Below are 22,578 nucleotides of genomic sequence, written 5' to 3'. Positions count from 1 at the left end.
AACACAGGGTGTCCTCACAAGCCCCTTGTAGGCTTCCCTGGTCTGCCTGTGATGCTCAGACAACTGTGGTGTATCCATACTGTGGATACATACTATCCTGGCTTTATTTCTCTTGGTGTAACAAATGACCAAGACAAAAGGCAACTTAGGGGCCCTCAAAAAGGGTTGCTGCAGGGAGAAGTTGGTTGGCCCCGAGTCTGCCTGGGGTTGGATCTGGCCTCCATTGCGTGCATAGCCTTGGACAGGTTTCTTCATCCCTCCTGACTTCATTTCCTAATCTGATGAGTGGTTATAATAATGTCCAACTCAGAGATGGCCTGTGTGTTAACTGAGTTAGCCGATGAAAAGTGACCTTGTGGGGGTCAGTAACCAGGGCCTCCTCTGGGTAGGCATCATAGGTTCCCAGGGTCCTCAAGAAAGTGAGCTGAGTGGGTAAAGAGCAGGCAGTCACCTACTCCAATCCTTCTGTCATACCCCAGGACTTTCAGGACAAGGACAGACTCCAAAGGCTAGGCCCACTTGCCTCAGCAGCATGGTCCCACCCCCCTCAAGAGGCCACTCAGTGGCTCAGAGCTAAGGGGACTGTGGTGGAGAGCCCTGAGGCGTGCAGGGTCAACATCTGGGGGTGGGTAAGCAATGCGAGGTCTGTCCAGGTCTCCCCGTTAGACTGGCACCAGCTGAAAACAGGCAAGCACACAGGACACATTCTGCGACTTTGCCTGGCAGTTAGGAGTGGACTTGGAGATTCCAGAAGAGCAGGGGGGGGGGGGGCTCCCTGGCTCCAGTCTGGGTTCTCTGGTTCCTCTTTATAAAGCCTAGTGTGGTGCTGACCTAGGGGGTGGGGGGCAGGGGCACTCACTGGGTGGAAAGAAGCACCTTTCTCCCATGAGTCTGTGTGGCTCTGATTGGCAGGTGGAGGGGCTTCACTCTGGAGGGATCCTAGCGCTGGCAGAAGTATTTCCTCTCCACCTGCCCAGCCTTCACACACACACACACACACACACCTCCCATACTTCCAGCGACCCTGCTGCAGAAAACAAGGGTGTGGAAGCTGAGGCTCCCAGAGGTGAAAGACCCTGCCCAGGCCGCAGGTCAGCGGGTGGTGGGGGGAGCAGAACAGGAGTCTCATACTCCAGACTCAGCCACACTGGCCTCTAGGCCAAGGGCTTTGGGGGAACAGGTGGAGTGTTGGAGCTTCCGGACCACGAATCCAACAGAGTACAGAGGCTAGTCTGGCCCAGAGAGGTTGACAGTTCACCTAAGGCCACACAGCCAGTTCATAGAGGACACGGGACAGTCTGGGGGAGATGAGGCAGAATGGAAGTAGCCAAGTCAGTTCCAATGTCAGAGGCCCCTGAGCTCCCAAAGGACTAAGCCAAGCTGGTGCCCAGTTCAGCCAAAGCCCTGGGAAGCAAGGTGGGAACTGGGAGAAGAAGGGTTGGCATCAGCGTCCGGGTATCTCTTTTTTGTCTAGGATGGGAAATCTGCCCATCACAGACCTGTTCAGGAGCCCGGAAAGAGGCTAGCAGGCGCTTCCTCCATCCTGTGAGTCCTCAGGCCCCATGGGACCACGAACCCTAGGTCCAGGGGCGTACTTTGGAACCCAGGCTTGGATGGGCCCCCTCTAGGAAGAACAGGGCTCTGGAGACTTCCCACCCTGGTCCCTGCCGCTGTGTACCACCTTCCACAGGGCCACTGGGACACACCGCAGGTTTTCCCGGGCGGAAGAGGCCGAAACCATACTAGAGTGTTAAGGACGAAAGGATCAGAGAATATGGCAATGGCAGGCTTGGCGCCTGAGGCTCTTGAGGCCTCAGTTTCCACGCATACTAAAGGAAGAAACGGGACTACATCATTTGTGAGGGTCCTTCCGGCAGTGAGCACAGGCCACTTTACATCCCATCTTAACCCCTTGCTGAGAACACAGGTCGCTGCTGGGCCGGGGCTGGTAGATGGACTGTTTGATGGACGTGGTTGAGGTGATACACGTTGAACCAGTCCTGTGGCACACACCTGACTGGTTCAACGTGTACGGCACAGTGGCGGTTAGTGTGTTTACTGTACCTCATCTAGTCCCAGGACACTATCACCGGCCCTGAGAGAAACCCCAGCCTCCACCGCGGTCCAGCACTCCCTATTGGTCCCTGACCCCCACCACCCTGCTTTCTGCTCCGGTTCTCATGGGTCTCATGGTTCCCTATCTACCCAGGCCCTGCTCAGGTGAGTGAGTGTAGCCGGAAGGTTTCTCCTAAATATGTAATAGCCACAGCTGCCTCGCCAGGGGCGGTGCTCCGGGGGCATGGCTCCCACAGCCGCCCACGGCAGATAGGCTGCGTCTCCTCGTGCCTGCTTTGACCCCTGACCTCTGGCCTCTCTTACAGTGACCCCTGACCCCTGACCTGTGGCCTCTATTACAGTGACCCCTGACCTCTGGCCTCTCTTACAGCACCATCGACTGTGTCCATAATGCATCAGGTGAGCCGCACTGTGGACAGCATCACCCTGTCGTGGTCCCAGCCAGACCAGCCCAACGGTGTGATCCTGGACTATGAACTGCAGTATTATGAGAAGGTAACCGTGTCCTGTCCCCCCGCCCCTGGCCCCAACTCCCCAAGAGTCCCTCTCCCGGTCTCAGCCTGGTGTCCACTCTCCCGCCAGCCGCAGGGTCGGGCTGCCTGGCGCTCCATTGGCTCTACCGTCCCTACTGTGAGGTCGTGGGCAGGTGCCTTGAGCTCTGTGAGTCTCGCTGCTCTGGTCCAGGGGGCCAGCTAGCTGTCTGAGTGACATGCCACACTCAGTCCTGTTGCCTTCGAGACCTCTTCGGACTTGACCTCCAGAGGCCTGAGGTGGTGATGAACTATTTAAAAACAAAAAGCTTAGTTTTCCTAAAAGTGCCTGTGTGGGGTGTACCCACAGAGACCACAGGGCCTCTGGGAAAGATGGGCTTCTATTCAGACTAAGGTGTGGGTGACTAATAGGAAGTCCACCGTTGAGGGTGAGCCCACAGTGAGCCGACGATAGACAAGAGGGTTCTTCCTAAAGGCCGAGAGAAGAAAGCTGCGCTTCCTTTGAGCCACTCTGAGTCTGCTGTGGCCTGTCTCCACCTAGACACCTTGGACTGGATGGGGGGATTTCTCCCTGACCTGTTAGAACAGCTCCCACTCCTGATTCAGGGCCCTGTGGCTGGAAGCCACGCATGTGAGACTACTCATCCAGAACCCATTTGAATCCTCAGGCAGCGGTCCTTTCCCTCTGGACCTCCATTTCCACATGGGTGGATTGGAGAGGAGTCTGCCACTCCTTGGGGACCCTGAGGAGAAAGAGAGGAGGCAGGAACCAACACCAGGCACATCCCTGGCCTCCCTGCTCTGCCTCCTACAGGGTGGGCTAGTACTTCAGGGCAGTACCACCCGGGACCAGAGAACATGAGGTCCACACAGTCCAGGTCTGAAAGAATGGATGTAACAGTTGGCCTCCCACACGGATAAACACCAGAGGCCCTGTAACCTGCTCCTTTGACTGGTAACCCCTCTTCCTTGTACCCAGAGAGACCACAAGGGCTCTGGGGAAAGGAGACATAGGGTTTCTGTTTAGACTAAGGTGTCACTGACTGATGGCAAGTCCTTCATTGGGGGTGAGCCCACAGCGATCAGGAGATGGGTGGGGAGTCGTGCCGCTAAGGCTTCGAGAAGAAGCTGGAGACAGTGGCAGCTAGGCCTGCTGGAGCCCCACTTTCTGAGGTCCCCCACCCAGCCCTAGCACTCCGTCAGCTGAGACCTGCCTGTCACACACTAACGCAGCCTCTCGTTTAAGTGCTTCCAATCCCTGCCTTCTTTGCATGTCCTGGGGTCCAGCTTTTGACTTCTGCATCAATCTTCTCTCCCTGGTCTCTCATATCTGCCTGTCAACATCTTTGGGGGGTACCACCAAAACACTGCCATCGCTGCCATCAGCAGGCATCTTCCCACAGACTCGGCCTCTTCTCTGGGAAGCCCGAGTGCTGGCAGCGGGGGCCCGGTCTCCCTAGGGTGTGAATGATGAATGGGAGCATTGTGTGGATGAAGCAGAGAGTGAGGGATGGAGCTTGTGAATGAAACAAGAACCAGTCACTTCCTGCTCCCCACCACCCTAGCCAGCCCCAGTTCATCCTCCGGTGTCTCAGCACAAACGTCTTTGGCCTTCTCCAGGAAGCCTTCCCATGCTGCCAAGCCCAGGGCCAATGTTCCACCTTCTCTTCAGCCCCTACTGACAGCACTGAGCTGCCCTGTGAACTCATCCAGGGCGAGACTTTAGCTCTGCTGTGTCCCAGTGACGGGTACACAGTAGGCGCTCCATAGGTGCTCGTTGGATGTGTCGGGGAAGGGGCCACTGAGGGGCCTGAGTGTCTCTACTGAGAAAAGCAGCCCTGCCTCTCACTGGGTCCTGAAGGACTTGGAAGAGGCTGCCAGCCTGCGAGCTTATTCAGGAAGCCTAGCCTTGCAAGGGCCAGAGTCTCTGCTCCCTCCAGCAGGGCAGCTTAGCAATTGAAAAAAAAAATTAAGGAAAGAAAAAGTGAGAAAAAAAAAACTAATTAAGAAACTTTGTGATTAAATGAAACTGAAAGTGTTTTTCCCCAAAGATTAGAGCGGAAATGAGGAATCCCTGTGCAGTCCTGATGGCGACCCATTTCCTACTGCAACGGGCAAGCCTGGGAGCCTGGCAGAGACGTGGGCTGGGTGCCACCGCTCTGCTTTCTCGGGGGCTAGGTGGCTCCACAGCAGCCGAGTGGCCACTGTTCACTTCTCATAGTCCTCTCTGTGTGCAGAGCACACCATGCCGTCACCACAGTCATCCTCAGGCACTGAGGAGAAACTGAGGCACCGAGGCACACTGACCTGTCAGCGCCCCATACTGAGTGGCAGAGTAAGGACCTGGCCTCCATCTCTCTTTCTCAGTTCTCCCTGGTGCGCCTGCCTCCCAGCTCTCTCCCAAGGTCACTTCTGAGATGACTTCTAACATATAGATAGGACCGGGTCCCGTTCTGTTAGCCCCTCTGCTCAGAGCCTGGGATGTACGTGCCGTCAGAGGACGGACATTTGACTTCACCAGCTGACTCCGGCTGCAGAGGACTCCGCCATCTGGGAAGAACAAAGGCTGGGACACTGATAGTCACGTGGGGTATTTGCTGCGGAAGGGCCAGCGAAGGTCTCGGGGTGGGAGGTACCTAAGAGAGGTCCACAGCCGTGGCGTGGGTGAGGGGAGGCCTGCATCCCGGACATTTGAGCTGAGGTTTGAAAGCTGAGAGAAGTTCACAGAGGGATGTGTGATGAAGGCAGTTATTCAGGCAGCAGGCGCAGCAGGCTCAAAGGCCCTGGGGCAGAGCTGAGCAGCTGCATCAGGGGAACAGAGAAAAGATCTCAAATCTCAACAAGAACAACACTGCAAGAGAGAGGGCACACCACAGGGGGGCATTTGGAAAGGGAGGCTGGCTGGGGTGTGCCCTGCCTTCCAGGCCTGATGGGTCTGGATTTGATTTAGAGTGTGATAGAAGGTTCTGGAATGCTGGGATCTGACTCCAGTTGCATTAAAGATCTATCCATCCACTGTGTGGAAAATAGAATAGGCTGGGGGAGGGGGGGACCCAGAGATGCTTGGGACACCAAGTGAGAAACAGTGGCTGCTTGAGTTGGGAGAAGATTGGTAGCAGAGTTGGTGAGAGGTGGCAGGTTGAGACATTTGGATGCCCAGGACCCCAGGGACATGACAGGATAGCTCTGGGGTTGGTGCTGGTTCCAGGGGCAGGAGATTTGCAGGTATAGGCATGGCACTTACCAAGGAGGCTTAGGATGCCCTAATGGGCCAAGGGTCAGTGGACGCTGAGGGTGCAGCCTGGGATCATTCAGGCCCCAAGAAGAGGGAGGAGTAGTTCACAGTGGTGCCAGGGAAGCAAGATCAACTTCTTCCCTGATGTCTGGCCTTCTAGCATCCCCTGGGAAGGGCAGCCAGGTTGCAATGGTGAGATGTATACATGGCAAGCCGTGGCTGGCTCTTACCTAGCATCTAGGATCTGCCCTGTGCCCACAATTTATTCCTCTCTGGAATGTTCCAGAACTTTCTAGTATGAACGCCGGGCCTCCCCCACTAGAGGGCCACTTCCACCTTCCCCAGTCCTCTCTTTTGTCTCCAGGAAGGCCCTCTAGGAGCAAGAGTGGATCTCTGTGGTTTGTCCTTTCCCCAGATCTACTGGGACCTGCTGCTGTCCCTGTGCCTGGACTGACAGCATTGCCCGAGGCTGCAGGGCAAATGGGCAGCAGGCCGGCCATTTCCATCCATCCAGCGTCCCTGGGGAGGTGGCCTCCTTTAGCAGTTCCCCAGAGCCCATGGGTTCGTGTTCTCCACAGCTGGAAGCAGAGTCACTGGGCGATGCAGGGGCCCTGACAGCTATGTCAATGACAATTCCAGAGAAATGTCCTGTCAGTAGCTAAGAAAGGCGAGAGTTCCAGACAGGGAACAAGGACGGGGGTGGGGTGAACTGTGGAGGTCCAGCTGTGTTTGGTGAAACTGGAACAGGATCTGTCCAGAGGAATCACCTCGGCCTTCCTTTCCCTATTTTGAGACCAACGGTGTGGACTGCTCTCTAACAGTGTTGATGACAATGACCGTGAGAGCTGGCATTTATGGAGTTACTGTGCAGAGTACCCGCATCTGTATACTAAAAGCTCTAGCCATATTCTCCGGGACCTCCACAGTCACGTGGCGGTAACCCACTGCTGTTACCTTCCTTTGAGATGAGAAGGCCAAGGCTGCAGGGGATGAGAAGGTCAAGGCTGCAAACCAGCTATGGTGGTGCATGCCTGGAATCCCAACACTCTGGAGGTAGAGGCAGGGGGCTCAGGAGTTCAAGATCACATTCTCTGTTACATAGTGAGGCCAGCGAGTCTGGCTCAACAAAATGAAAAGGAGGGAGAGATAGAAAGAGCGAGGGAGGGAGGAGGCAAGCAGCCAAGCAGGCTGGCTGGGGCCTGGTTCTGTCTAGTGGCCCTGGTAGACTTCCCTGCATTTCTCCCATCACCTGGTGATACCCAGCCAGTGGTACTCCAGAGACAAGGCTGGATCGATACAGTCTGTCTGGCAGCTCCATGAACCATGTGCTGCCTGATCAAATTCTAGAGGTTTGGCATTTATTGCTCCATTTTCTGGATTGGCACACCAAGCCCCAGGGAAGCGAATGCTCCATCCTGAGTACACAATACAACTAAGTGAAAGAGAAACTTGGTATTTAAAATAGCATCTGGTCCCATCTTCATCCTGTGCCTGACTTTAGGAAAGCAATCTGCTTGGATTGATTCCTCACTCTCCCGGGGTACCTGTGACACCAGGATTACCTCTCTTGTCCTCACATCATCAGGAATTCAAAACCTAAAGTGGCACCCACCCAGAATGTGGACTCCAACCTTTGTGCTGGAGCAGAAATCATGTTGCGCAGCGGCACCTACTGGTCAGTCTTGGAATTGCGTTGTATGTGGGCCACGCATGTCCATAAGGAGCATTTAGAGATAAATTGTGTGGCCCTTGCCCTGGGGAAACCCACATCCTCAGAGAAGATAGGCACGTGCATTAGAACGATAGAAGAGGTTTTGCACCCACTACCCCTGGCTGAGACATCCAAAAGGTCCCCATGAGAGTTAGCATTTGTGCTGAGCCCTGAATAATGAGCAGGGAGCTGCTGGATGGAGGAGGACAGAACACTTGAGGCCAGGGAACCTGGCCAAGAGCCTAGTGTCCAAGGAAGTAGGGGATCACCTGATACAACCCAGTCAGAGGTGTGTGTCTTGGTGGCAGAACACTCCCCTAAGGCTCTGGGCCCCATGCACAGAAATAAATAAAATATGGGGCCCAAGATTAAATTTTAATGTATGCACCAGATAGAGCATAGAATATAGTTAGTTGTGTTATAAAGTTGGGCCTGGAGAGACTGTTCATTTGGTGAAATGCTTGTCAATCCCCAGCACCCATGTTAAAGAAAGAGAGAGAGAGAGAGAGAGAGAGAGAGAGAGAGAGAGAGAGAGAACAAAAAATGGGCACAGCAGAGCACACATCTAATTCAGGCACTAGGGTGGTGGAGACAGGTGGATCCCTGGGACTTGCTGGCCAGCCAGCCTAGCCTAATTTGTCAGGCCAGCGAGAGACCCAGTCTCAAAAATCATGATGGTTAACAACTGAAAAAAGACACTCTTGTTGACCTCTAACCTCCATATTCAAGAGCTTTGCATACGTACAGATACTTTTTTTTTTTCGAAACAGGGTTTCTCTGTGTAGTTTTGGTACCTGTCCTTGATCTCGCTTTGTAGACCAGGCTGGCTTGAACTCACAGAGATCTGCCTGCCTCTGCCTCCTGAGTGCTGGGATTAAAGGCATGTGCCACTACTGCCTGGCTCAAATACAAATTTTTAAATATATAATATACATTATATTAATATCATACATATTAATAAATTAATATTAAAATATTCTTTATCAATTGGGGCTGAGGCTGCAGCTCAGTGTGTAAAGAGCTTGCCTACTATGCCCAAGCCCCAGGGTTCCACCCCCAACACCACATAAACTGGACACAGTAGTACATGTCTATAATCTCAGAATTTAGGAGGTGGAGGCAGGAGGATTATCTGTTCAGGGTCATCCTTGGCTACATAGCAAGTTCCAGGCTATCCTGGGCTACATGAAACTCTATCTTCAAAACAAAGTAAAATAGAAGTTATTTGTTCATCTAAGCAACCTGTTTGTATGTGCCAGTAAGTAGTTGGGGTGGCTGGGGAACAGTGGGCACATATTGGGAGAGACTGGGAGATGTGGGTCATGTGGACCTGTGATCCTGGGTGGAGTTAATGTCCACGATGCTAAACAAATCCCACTCTTGATGCAGGAGAATAAAATGCAGCTCTGCTGACAGTGCAGAGGATGAGGTAGAAATCCCCTCCCTCTGGTGAGCCAGCGGATGTTCTGGGGCTCCAAGACAGGAGGCACACAGCTGGGGGGGCCCAGGAGGCTCCCTGAAAGAGAGCACAGGTGTTGGGGCCCAGGAAAAGCAGCTTCCTGCCAGGCCTCCCAAGAACCATGCCTGGCTCCCTGGCATGGGACACAGCAGGAAACACTCCCAGGCCTGTCCCCTCTGGCCTCGTATCCCAGGCTCTTCTCTACCCCTTGCACCTGCTGCTCTTACCGCCAGAAGACCCTTCTTTGCCTGTGTGGCTCCTGTGTATTCTTGAAGGTCGGTCCAGAGCCCTCCATTCTCCGGGGAGCTTTCTCTGACCTCACTGTGGACCCCCACTGAGGCCAGGTCTCTCCTCTCAGCCTTCTCTACTTCCCTTGCACTGTGGGAACTTCATAGCCAGCAATTTTCCCTCTTAGGCAGCTCTTATGATCCCAGCAGCAGAGCAGTGTCTGAATCCGGGAAGCAGGTTCACTTCAGTGCTGGGGATGACGTTGTTCTCTCACTGTCTCAGGATGCACTTGGGACTCTGTGCACCTGACACACATACATGATCAACATGTGTGACTGGGTGTCTTTGTGTTGGAAAAGGACCCAGAGCTGTCCATCAGCTTCCCCTCCTTTGAGAGGTTGAACCCCCATGCAGCTGTTCTGGTTGGAGCTCTGAGGCTGGGGCTTACACCTCAGTCTCCTGTGGGACCCTAGTGCTCAGCCAAGGCCCAGTATGAGGAAGATGCTCAGGGAAGGTTTGCCGAGTAGCTGCCAGATGTGTGAGCATGCACCACTTGAGTCTAGGCCCTGTCCCATCTGTAGTCCCACTGCTCAGCTGGGTCTTTGTCCTGTTCTCCTCAGGTTGCCTGGGGCAACACCCAGAAAGTCAGAATGGTGATCTGCATCTCTCAAAGATGGAAACATTATGTCCCATATACCCAAAGTCCTGGGCACTAGAAGTGGCTCCATGTGGAGCCCAGTTTTGAGCCTCTAAACAGTATGTGTGAACTTGAATGTCACTGTCCTTCTCCAAGCCTTGGTTCTCACCTCCCCCTAGGGTGCTGAGACCAAGCAAGTGATCTGAAAAACTCATCAAGGCAGAGGATGGAGGTGTAGGGGGTGTGGCTCAGCTGCCACAGTGCCTTCCTAAAATGCAAAGAGCCCACATAAAACTGGGCATGATGGTGCACACCCATAAACCCAACGCTTGGGAGGTCGAAGTAGGAAGATCAAAGTCAGTCATCCTCTACTACATAGCAAGTTCAAAGCTAGCTTGGCTACATGAGACCCTGTCTCAAAACAAACAAACAAAGGCCCATGGCAGAGCCAGGTCTAGAAATGATGAAATGGGTCTCCATACTGCAGTTTTCAAGAACTTCATCCTTAAAATGTGTGCACAGTGGCCACTCCACATGCGTGTATTTGTCAGCTCTTGCTGAGATAATGCTGTAAAACAAGCAATCCCACAAACATCATGGCATACAACAAGAGGTAGCTACTTGCTCATAGATTTGAGTCCGTGAGTTAAATGGCCGTATTTCAGCTAAGAGTTGGGTCACAGTCTCCACACATTTTTTTTGTTCAGGAACCAGCTGCAATTCCCTAGTTCTGGAACCTGGTTCAAGCCCCTCTCCTGGCAGATGGTGAAAGCATAGAAGCCTAGCCAGATCATCGGGCACCATGTGGAGTCTGCACCATGCCCATTCCCGTGCCTACTAGAGTATTCCAGTGGCCAAAGCAGGCCACCTATCCAGATCTAAGACAGAAGGATGCTATGCCTGCTTCCGTGGGAAGCCCTCTTGAGTCACTCGGCACAGGCATGATTGGGTAACCTGGCCCTGGAAAGGGCCTGCCCAAGGAGCAGCAGCAGGTGGCAGGCTCCTGCTCTCTGTAACCGTCTTCTCTGTTCCCCAGCAGGAGCTCAGTGAGTACAACGCCACAGCCGTAAAAAGCCCCACCAACACGGTCACCGTGCAGGGCCTCAAAGCCGGCGCGATCTATGTCTTCCAGGTGCGGGCACGCACCGTTGCGGGCTATGGGCGCTACAGTGGCAAGATGTACTTCCAAACCATGACAGAAGGTAAGTGGGGAGCGCCAAGTACCGGCCCCACCAACCAGTGAGCAAGTGCCCGAATGTGGGGTCCTATTCCTAGGAAGCCTGTGCTGACCAGAAAGCAGGTCACCTCCCTTCCTCCCAGATGTGAACCTCTGTGCATGATACACACTACACAGCTAGCCCTAGAGCCTCTGGTTCTGTGGCCCACAAATTACCTGCTTCTCTATTACCATCGTATCAGTGAGACGGCTTCCTCTTCTGGGACACTTAGGAGGTCAGACATAACTTGCACATCCATGCTAATCGAATCCTTTTCTTTCCCTGCTCTGGACTTTTATCTATAAAACAAAAAAAGCATTGTGTTTAATTGAGATGGTAAATATTGTAACCATTTACAAGTCCAGCAGGTTGCAATGAGACTGAGAATTCTGAAACCCGATCTAAACTCAGCAGAAAGAAGTGCTGGGATAAATTAGTAATGTCTGCCCTGGACAAAGGAATGGGCCTATGTGCTATGTTTGTTTTCCAATACTGGATTATATGGTTTCTGAGTACCATTTCTGCTTTAATAATCTTGAGGAACAGTAGATCATAAAGAGGTGTGACTTCTGAAGCAAGACAGATGGCAGTCCACTTCTGGCTTGGCCCTGACTGTGTCACTGCAAACATGTCACCTAACCTCTCTGGCCCTGTCTTTTTGTCCATGAAAGAGATGATGATTATGTTACCATCATCACCAAAAACATCAAACGTATATGAGTCTTAGGGACCTAGCTCAGAATTGGTTTGAGGACACATATATTTAGAATAGTGTCCTTTCCATGGGCCCGTCACCAACCAACCAAGTTCTGGGACACTTTCTTATGGTTAGACTTCAGGGTCGCTTCTTTGCCTCTGGCCATGGAGTGTGGATATTGGCTCTCATCTGGCTGAACCATCCAGAGGCTCTTGGATGACCATAAATTCCTGTCCCACTATAGAAGGCTTCCCTGTATGTTCACCTGGCTTCCAACACTTGCCTCCTCTGCCCTCTGCCCTCCCATGTGCCCCTCATGTCAGATGAGCTCACTGGCCAGGGACTGGGCACCATCCCAAGTCCTCTTTATTAACTCAACAGTTCTGTACCAGGGCCCCGCTGTATGCCAGGCCATGTGCAGGCACTAAGAACCCAAAATGACCTCACCCCCTTGACCTTGACAAGCTCCTCTTCTTAATAACATGGACGGGGTGCTGGGGCAGCTGGCACCGGCCCAGCTGATGCCAAGTGCATCTGTGCGCTGTCATTCACATCCCGGCCTCGGGGCAGGCAGATGAGCTGGCATGCTGGCTTTGACCTCTTCTTTCCTGGATAGCCTCAGGCCCACTCTGACCTCCACAAGCTTGGTTTCCTCAAGCATGAGAGGCCACTGTAGAGAGCGTTTCACAGGGCTGCTGTGGAAGTCTCTGATTGACACTGCAAATGGTAACAATGGGAGTCCAAGCTGGCTGAGTGTTCACTGTGAGCCAAGAATTGTCAGAGATGTACCCACCATCCTATGGGATGAGAACTGTCAGTCTCCCCATCTTGGAGGTATTACTCCGTTGACAGACTGTTTGCCCAGCGTGGTCAGGCTTCCTGTCCAGGGAGCCGGGCCTCAGCCGTTCTTGCTTATTACCACCTCAGCATGGGAATGCGGGGGTCCCTGTGCCCACTTTATAGATGAAGAAGTGAGGATTGAAACTGGTCAGAGGCCTTTGCCTTCTCATGTCTAAGCATGAGGCAGTTGCTGGATTAGAAGCAAGAGGGGATGGTAGGGGTCACCTCTGAGACCATCATGCTGGAGGACAGAGGCAGGGTCAGGTCTCCACACCAGGCTGATAACCACCGCACTGTCTCTCCAGCCGAGTACCAGACCAGCATCAAGGAGAAGCTGCCTCTCATCGTCGGCTCCTCCGCGGCTGGCTTAGTCTTCCTCATCGCCGTGGTCGTCATTGCCATCGTATGTAACAGGTGGGTGGCGGCTTCTGGGCCTGGTCGTCCTCCATAGTTGGGAGCTTCTGGTGGCAGGGAGGGGTTCCAGGAGGCCAGGATACCTTAGGTGACCATCGGCCACCCACACAGTAGAATCAGGTGCTGTCCAAACAAGTGCGTGGACAGGGTTGCACACTGAGTCACGTCAGCAGTGAGGACCGTTCCAGAACAGTGGGCAAGATGATGGCGTGATGCTGGGAGCTGTGGGGATGAGGAAGAGAGATACTGTTCATTTCCCCAGGCAGAGGCTGAAGTGCTGGAAATGTAGGAGGAGCTTAGCCAGGAGGGGCTGGGCAGGGGTGGAGGTGGCAAGGTAGAGACAGGAGGATTGAGTCAATCCTTGAGGGCTGCAAAGAGATCCCCCTCCCCCCACTCCCTAACCGAGGACCAGAGCAAGCTCAGACAGACAGACAGAGAGGACCAGAGCAAGCTCAGACAAACAGACAGACAGACAGACAGACAGAGCTCTTGAGGTTAGTGGAATCGGAAGTCACAACTAGAACCTTCCCTTAAAGGGACTTGGCTGCAGAGAGGACAGGAGACAGAGCGAGCCTGGGTGTGAGGAGGGAGAATGGGAAGGACAAGGAGGACCAGGGCAAGGGTGGACAAAGGACAGGCCTAGACACCACCACCTCCAGAGGGGAGTGGCCTGAAGGGCTTGCCCACCCTCTCTCCCTATCACCTACTGTGGCTCCCACCTCCCCGGGTGCCTCCAGGTGGCTCCAGCCCTTTGCTCTTGTTCCAGAAGACGGGGGTTTGAGCGCGCCGACTCCGAGTACACCGACAAGCTGCAGCACTACACCAGTGGCCACAGTACGTACCCACCCTGGGGCCCTCCTCTGCCATCTCCACGCAGCCCTCCAGCTGCTGCTCCTCTTCCTCCCCCTCCTTCAAGATTCATTTGTGTTTAAGCATGTATGTGTGCACAGGAGTATATGTGACTATGAGTGTATGAGTCATGGAGGGTTGGGGTGTGTGGGGGATGTACACCTACCTATGCCCGCACAGAGAACGTCACATCCCTTAGAACTGGAGTGACAGGTGCTTGTGGGACGCCTGGCTTGTTACATGGGTGCTGGGATCCGAACTCTGGTCTTCATGATGTGCAGCAAGTGCCCTTATCCCCTGAGTCATCTCCCCTGCCCCTCTCTAAAGCCGCGTTGGCCCTGGATGTGCCAGGCTGCCTCTCACTTTGTGGCTTTTGCCCTGCTGTTCCATGTGCGCTTCCTGTGATGACCCCATCATGCATCAGCACCATCCCTCCCTGACTCCACCCATCCCAGTCTTAACCCTCGTCTGAGCCAGTGCAGCCCGTCTTACCAGGGACATCGTCCTAGCTCTTGCCTGGTCTCCCTGCAGATATGGCAGGTCTTCTCCAGATCTGGACTTGTCTCCCTGCCACTAACGGGACACCCAGCACACAGTGGGTACCACACACACGAGTGAGCTATGTAAGGAGATGGACACAGAGTGGGGGGCAGGGGTGTTGTGGGTTTACGTGGGGGTTTAAGTGAGGGCCTTATCAAGAGTGTTTCATTTGAACAAAGACGCAAAGGCACTCAGAGAGTGGGCTGCTCAGATAACTCCAAGGAAGAGCACAGCAGGCCAGGGGAATAGTTAGGGAGAGCCCTGGAGGCCAGGGGAATAACCAGTGCAAAGGTTTGTAGGTGGAGCAGGCATGGCTAGGGTGGAGTCAGGGTGGGAATGGGAGGTGGGTGTGATTGTCAGCCATGTGGAACTTTGGCTTCTCCTCTAAGTGAAGTGGGGAGCCCCAGCAAGTTCTGAGCTGAGGACTGACTTTCTGTTACAGTCCCAGCAAAGGCTTCTCTGGATATTGTGTGGAGAACCGAGAGAAAACACTGAAGCTGGGAAGCCAGGGAGGTGGCTCTTGAGCCATGCAAGCCAGACACCGTGGCGGCTATACCAGGGGGCAGGGGCATTGGTAGGAAGTGGTTGGATTCAGCCTCTGTGTGTGTGTGTGTGTGTGTGTGTGTGTGTGTGTGTGTGTGTGTGTGTGTGTGTGTGTGTGTAATGTCTGGGTCTCATATGGCCAAGGCTCTTCTTGAACTCACCATGTAGCCAAAGATGATTTTGAATTTATAATCCTCCTGCCTCCACCTCCCAAGTGCTGGGTCTACAGGCATGTACTTCCACACCCAGTTTCCATAGTGCTAGGGTTAGAACCCAGAACTCTGTGCATGCTAGGAAGTATTCTACCCACGGAGCCACATCCTCAGCCCTCAGCCCTGTACTGCTGGCCTGGGGGGGGGGGGGCAAGAGAGAGCAGAGCCTTGGAATGCAGATCAGCTCAAAACGTTTGAAGAGAAAGTTCCTGGGCTTAGAAATCACTCTGGACACAAATATAAAAATAAGCTGTTAACATTTCCATTAAGATCTTCAAGTGATGCTGGATGGTGATAGTGCACGCCTTTTATCCCAGCACTCGGGAGGCAGAGCCAGGCGGATCTCTGTGAGTTCGAGGCCAGCCTGGTCTACAGAGGGAGATCCAGGACAGGCACCAAAACTACACAGAGAAACCCTGTCTCAGGAGAAAAAAAAAAGATCTTCAAGTGACTACTGAACGGGGCGATGGGAAAGGCCATCGTCAGCATCACAGGAGAAGGGTCACTGAGAAGTGGCAGACACATTCCACTGGTGTGTTAGGAAGAAGTCACGACTGCAGCTCTCCCTCCAGCCGCCATCATGGGAGCAGATGGAGACACATTTTGTGCACTTGAGTGTTAAGTGTTGTTGGGGCTGGAGAGATGGCACAGAAGATGTGAGCGCTGGCTGCTCGTTTGGAGCAGGTTTAAGTCCTGGCACCTCCATGGCAGCTCACAACCATCGGCGACTTCAGTCCCGGGGGATCCAGCAGCCCTTCGCTGGCCTCCTTGGGCACCGGGCGTGTAAAATGGTACATAAGCATGACAAGTGGGCAAAACATTTAAAAAAAAAAAAGATAGGAAGAATTGTTTCCACAGATCGGGGTGTAAAGTGTTTGCCTCTCAAGCATGAGGAGCTGAGTTCAAGCCCCAGCACCCATGTGAAAACTGTGGAATTTCTCTTTGCTGTGCCTGGGCTGGGGAGGTGAGTGCACAAGATCTTTAGGACTTCCTGGCCAGACAGCGTAGCCTGCTTAGCAAGCCCCAAGTCAGTGAAAAAACAAGGTGTATGAAGTTGACCTCTGGCCTCTACATGCATGCACAGGTGCCTGTACACACATACGTGTAACATGCACCCACACATACAACAACAAAGACAGAAACCTGCTTTCATGGTCAATGCATGGGTACCATTTAATCTCTCTAACAGTCCCCCTATGAGTTTAGATCCCAGCACCCAGACTTCACAGAAGCTCTGGGAAGGACCTGAGTCCCACCACCTCCTCGTGTGATGTCCATCCCACCAAGGCAGAGCAAGGCCAGGTCCCCTCCTCTACCACCCAGAGCCATTTGGGAGCATGGTAATTTGAAGCCTGAGCCAATAACAAGAAAATGGATACACACACACACACACACACACACACACACACACACACACACACACACACACGAGAGAGAGAGAGGGAGAGAGAGAGTCCTGGAACTCACTCTGTAGACCAGGCTGGCCTCAAAATCACAGAGATCCACCTGGCTCTGCCTCCCAAGTGCTGGGAATAAAGGCGTGCGCCACCACCGCCCGGCTTGAGATTTATTTTATTTTTATTTATTTATTTATTTATTTATTTATTTATTTATTTATTTATTTATTTATTTATTTATTTATTTATTTTGTTTTTCAAGACAGGGTTTCTCTGTGTAGCTTTGCGCCTTTCCTGGAACTCACTTGGTAGCCCAGGCTGGCCTCGAACTCACAGAGATCCACCTGGCTCTGCCTCCCAAGTGCTGGGAATAAAGGCGTGCACCGCCGCCACCACCCGGCTTGAGATTTATTTTTAAAATAGACCCCAGGATTTATTCAGAGATCAATATCCTCTAATACTGAGCTTTTGTTCCCTGCCCTGAACTCTCAGAGCTATGCAGGATATGTCCCGGATCCCATGTCCACCCCCATAGCCTTACACAGCCAAGATGAAGGAGAGTGTGTGTGGCTGGCTCAGAGTTACCAACACAGACTCCTATTTCCCAGCCATATGCACGTTCTGAATGGGGACCAAGTTCTAGGGTGTCTGGATGTGGAGCCAGAGGGGCTGACCTTATTTCTCATCCCTGCTCTGCCACTGGCCAGCTGGTTGAGCTGGAGAAAAACACTGAACCTCTCTAAGCCTTGACATCCTCACATAGACCATAGAAAGAGTGACGGTGGATCCTTTGGATGAATCGGTGGATCTTAGCATGATAATAGTGTCGTTATAATAGTAACACTTAATAAAAGCCAAGTCTACTTTACATGAGACAACCATTATTTGTTGCTATATGTCTGTGAGATGCTAAGTCCTTTAGAAAATTCCTCCAGGGTTGTGGAAATGATACTCGTAGTGAAGCATGAGACCCTGATTTGATCCCCAGAACCTGTGGAGGAAATAAAAAAAAGTCAAGCATGTGGTACCCGATTGTAATTCCAGCACTGGGAGGGAAGAGGGGCCAGGTGGATCTCTGGGGCTCGCTGACCAGCCAGCCTTGCCTTACCTGCCATTCCAGGCCAGGGAGGAACTCTGTCCCAAAAAAATCCAAGATGGGTGGCTCCTGAGAAATGACTGTCTTCTGGTGTCTGCACACACTTACACATGCACCTATCCCCATGCACCTGTGCGCGCACAGACACACACACACACACACACACACACACACACACACACACACACACACACACACGAGTCTCTCATTTAATCCTCATAGTCCCCTAGTGAGGGACATTGTTTATTATGCTAATTTTGTGGCGAGCAGGATGACAGGTTGAGTGACGGGGCCCACACAGCTGGTTGAACCTGGATTCAAACACATGCAGTAGTTCACTTGTGAGCATGAGTAGCCACAGGGATGGAATTTGAACCCAGGCCTCTCTGCATGCCTGGTTCTCTTCCTGTCTCCTGAGAAGGCCATCTAGATTCAAGATGGCGGTCTGTGGCACTCACAGCCATTAGCTTTGCAGACAACAGCCCAGTATTGCTGCTGACTCTGTGGACATCTTCACCCAGGCTCAGGCCGGCATTTGCTCCTGGGGGCTATTCTGTGAGGTGTCCTTTCTGGCCATGAAGTTGTTGGCCATCTGCTGTGCCTGGAAAACTGGCAGCTGGGTGGACAGCAGAGAGAACTGCGAGCTGCCTGGGTCAGACCCCGCTGCTTGTCCGTCAGCTGTGCCTGTGTCTCCTTGAACGGGTCGTTTTTACCTTCCTGTACCAGTCTTCCAGCCAGGGGGAGTAACTGAGTCAGACCAGATGATGTTGCGATTTTTGTGTTTTGTTTGTTTTGTTTTTCAAGATAGGGTCCTGGAACTCACTCTGTAGACCAGGCTGGCCTCGAACTCACAGAGATCCGCCTGCCTCTGCCTCCTGAGTGCTGGGATTCAGGGTGTGCACTACCACTCCCCGGCTGAAGTTGTCGTTTTTTGTAGGTCAGACACAATCAGATCTTAGCAACGTCATAAGGTTCAGCCTGAGAGCATTTTACCTGGAAGGATCATTAGAAGGGGTGACTGGGTTTAAAACTACCAGCTTTATAGAACAGATTTGTACCCAGTAAATCTACGTTGAATGTGTATGCAGCAAGTGTCTATGAGGTATCTGCTGTATACCACCTTCACACTCATGGTCGGGCACTAGAGCAAGGGCTTCTAACTTGGGATTAGACCGTGGGAGCTCACCATGGCCCGTGAAGTCCAGTATTGCATGTGGAATACGGGAATGTACACACCCGTGGGAATCCTTCTCCAAGGGGTGGAACTGTGGCTTTCATTAAATTCTCAAAGGTACTTGTGGCCCCAAATGAGAAGAAGATTCATAAGTGAATTACTGTGATTTTTGCAATAAGCATTCCTTGAGTATTGTTGTATACCAGTCTGGAACAAGATAGAATTGCCTCTGCTTTCCTGTGGGAGAATGTAAAACACCCCAGGCACCATAGAGTTCTGGAAAGGGGACCCAGGGAGCTGTGGGCATGGTGTTTGGAGACTGTAGACCAGGATAGAAAAGTCACAGACACTGGGGTCATAGACTGACAGTGGAGACAGGGCCGTGGTCCTAAGAACGGCCACAGACTCTTCTGGAGAAGTCCAGTCAGGCTTCTTTTGTTTGTTTGTTTGTTTGTTCGTTCATTTTGTTTTTCAAGACAAGGTTTCTCTGTGTAGCTTTGGAGCCTGTCCTGGAACTCACTCTGTAGACCAGGATGGCCTCAAACTCACAGAGATCCGCCTGGCTCTGCCTCCCGAGTGCTGGAATTAAAGGCGTGCGCCACCACTGCCCGGCAGGAAAGGACTCTTACTAACTAGTGTTAGCAATCTGTTGTTTGCTGCTGTCACAAAACACCCGAGGCAGCATCATGTGTCAAGAAAGGAGGTTAATCAAACTCTCAATCAGCTGTTCTGCTGAAGGCCCTGTAGTAGAGGATTTCATGGCGGGAGTGTGTGTGACAGGGAGAGGCCGCATAGAAAGACAGGTAGGAGGACTGGGTTTGTTCTTTAATCTCTCTGAAGAACTAACTGGTCTCCACAAACCTCCATCCATTCCTCCCCAGGGTTGTGTTCCAATGCTTTGCCTCTTAAAGGGCCCACTACCTCCACACATTGTGCTGAGAACTAAGTCTCATGCATGAGCCTGCTAGGGAACAGACCTCATCCAAACTAGAGCAGCTAGTGGATCAAACAGAGCAGAGGGCTGGGTGGGGCCAGTCATGAGTGGCTTGCAGTACCAGGCAGAGGTGCCTGCCTCTGTCCCCGAGTCATCCTGACATGCTTCCCGGCTGGGGATGGCCTCTGGCTGCTGCCCATAGAGATGCCGACTTTTGTTGAGTCTCCTGGAGTGACTTCATTCCTGCCCTCCCTCACCCAGATAGCCTGTCAGAAAGGATCTCCCCGAGTTGTGCTGAAACTCAAGAAGCTGAAAGCCAGGCACCATGACCCATGGTGTTGAGTCTGAGCAAAAAAGGGCTTCTCCTGGCTCTGAGGAGCGTGACTTGGAAGGAAGAAAATGTGGCTCATACTCCAGGTTAGGGAAGCCCGTGCCAGGGCCAGCAGGAATGAGAGTTGTGACTAAGAACTATCCCTGAGGCTGGAGCAGCAGCTCAGCAGTTAAGAGCACTGGCTGTTCTTGCAGAGGACTCAGGTTCTGCAATACCCACAATAGCAGCTCAAACTCTAACTGTGGTTCCAGGGATCCAATGCCCTCTTCTGGCTTCCATTGGTACTGCATACATGTGGTGCACAAACTTACACACAGGCAAAAAAAACAACCATACCCATAAAATAATGTTTTTAGAAAAACAGCCATTCTTGAGGTCTGGGGATCTCTATCTCTGTCATAGAGCATTTGCTTAGCATGCACAAGGCCCTGGGTTCAATCCCTGGTCCCATAAATATAAGAATCAGGCTTGGGACTGGAGAGATGGCTCAGCAGTTAAGAGCACTTGCTGCTCCTCCAGACATCCAGGAGTTTAGTTCCCAGAATCCACATCAGGTGGCTCACAACTGTCTGTAACTTCAGTTCCAGGCAATCTGTTACCTCTGGCATCCTCAGGCACCTGCACTTATGTGCACATACCAAATTCGAATACATCACCTACACATAACTAAAAATAATAAGTATCTTTTTAAAAAAGAGGAAGAAAAAGTACCATAACACCTGTGCTCAAATCTGAACGACCTTGGGGCTCCAAGATATGTGGCCTTGGCCTGAGTGACTGGCTTCACAGAGCTACAGTTCTGTCTCACAGCTCCTGGGAGGACGAGGGAGAGATAAGAAAATACATGGCAAAGAGTCTGGCCCAGTGTCAGGCTCAGATAAAGGCTCAGCAAGTGACAGCTGCTGTTACTATAATTCATCTTTGTCGCCTGGATCCTCAGCTCCCCAGACTTGGAGCATCTATTGTGTGCAGATCTGAAACATGCCAGGGGGAGAAGCACTGAGATGTGAGCCCGTGCCCAGCTCTCCTCCCAGGCACTCGGTCTTGGCTGGTGTTTCTTATTGTCTTTGTGAAATCTTGGGCTCCCATACAACTCTATTGAAAGTTTTGTATCATATGGCCAGGAGAACTCTGTGTGTGTGTGTGTGTGTGTGTGTGTGTGTGTGTGTGTGTGTGTGTGTGTGTGTGTGTTGGGATATGTGCACACGAGTGCAGGTGCCTGTGGAGGCCAGAAGAGGGCACCAGATTCCCTGGAGCTGGAGTTATGGGTGGTTATGAGCTACCCAACCTGGGTGCTAGAAACCAAACTCAGAGTCCCTGCAAGAGCAGTGTGCACTCTTCACTGCTAAGCCATCTCTCCAGCCTTATAAGGTTTTAAAAAGAAAAAAAAACTGTGTGTGTGCGTAATGTGCATGTATGTGCATGTGTATGTGTGTAAATGCAGGCACGCACATGCCACAGTGTGTGTGTAAAGGATGGAGGATAACCTTAGATGTTGGGCTTCGTTTCTACTTTGAAACAGTCTCTTGTTTCTTGGCTGCATGACCCATGCTAGCTGGCCCACTAGCTTCCCAGGGCGCTCCCTGTCTGTCTCCTCCTGCTGTCTCCTTATAGGAGCGCCGGGATTATAGACACTGCTGGATCCAGCCCTTGTGCAGGTTCTGGGGATAAAATTCAGGTCTTCACACTCACAAGGCAAGTGCTTGTACCCACGGACCCATCTCTCCATCCCCATTTATAACATTCTGCAGCAACAGAAAAATCTAGACATCTATACTCAGGGATACTTTTTTTTTATCATATTTATTACCGCAGTTTTGGACTTTGTACATTTCTTTTTAAAAATAACATGGCCCAGTTCTGTCCTCTAGTTTTTATTTGTTATTATTGTGTGTATATGGATGACTATGTTTAAGCATTGATGTACACCTACACACATGTGGAGGTCAAAGGGCAAGTTTTGGGAGTCGGCTCTATCCTTCCACCTCACCGAGGCAGGACCTCTCATACTGCTTCCGCCATGCTGCGTGCTCCAAGCTAGCTGACCCACAAACTTCCAGGTTCTTCCCTGTCTCCTATCTCTCTGTGGGAGTGCTGGGATTAGAGATGTATACCACCACATCTGGCTTTTTATTTTTATTTTCTTAGCATGGTTTCCAGAAGTCAAACTCTGGTTGTCATGCTCATGCAGCAAGCTCCTTCACCCACTGAGTCAACTTGCCAACTCATGAATTACTATTTTGATTTTTAAAAAAAGCTAGTCATAATAAGTACATTTTATTCCTGGGGGTCTTTGGCCCTCTCAAAACCTATCCAGGGGCTGCCAAAAGGCTTATAGACTCAGATTTATAACCCCTGACTGAAAGGGCCAGCTTAGTGTGCACGCGCACGCGCACACACACACACACACACACACACACATACACACACACACACACACACACACACACACACACACACACCAACACAGTCACAAACATAGATAATGTATTAGAGC

At 52.0% G+C, this 22,578-nt stretch overlaps 1 protein-coding gene across 6 annotated transcripts in view; it reads left to right on the top strand.

Moving 5' to 3' along the window:
• Nucleotides 1-22,578, top strand: part of Ephb2 (EPH receptor B2) — a 186,784-nt gene that overhangs the window by 154,444 nt on the left and 9,762 nt on the right. For 2 of the 6 annotated variants that reach the window (XM_076565440.1, XM_076565444.1), the window contains 4 exons: nt 2,447-2,571; nt 10,877-11,039; nt 12,897-13,005; nt 13,775-13,839. In XM_076565440.1, coding sequence (XP_076421555.1) covers nt 2,447-2,571; nt 10,877-11,039; nt 12,897-13,005; nt 13,775-13,839 — 462 coding nt within the window. Of the gene's footprint in view, nt 1-2,446; nt 2,572-10,873; nt 11,040-12,896; nt 13,006-13,771; nt 13,840-22,578 lie in introns of all 6 variants that reach the window. The other 4 variants (XM_076565439.1, XM_076565443.1, XM_076565441.1 and 1 more) reach the window with 3 other exon arrangements.

The sequence above is a fragment of the Peromyscus maniculatus genome, chromosome 2 (assembly GCF_049852395.1).
Source record: "Peromyscus maniculatus bairdii isolate BWxNUB_F1_BW_parent chromosome 2, HU_Pman_BW_mat_3.1, whole genome shotgun sequence".
NCBI classification, from domain to species: domain Eukaryota; kingdom Metazoa; phylum Chordata; class Mammalia; order Rodentia; family Cricetidae; genus Peromyscus; species Peromyscus maniculatus.
Note: the sequence above shows the minus strand (reverse complement) of the source record. Positions and strands in the feature narration are given on the sequence as shown.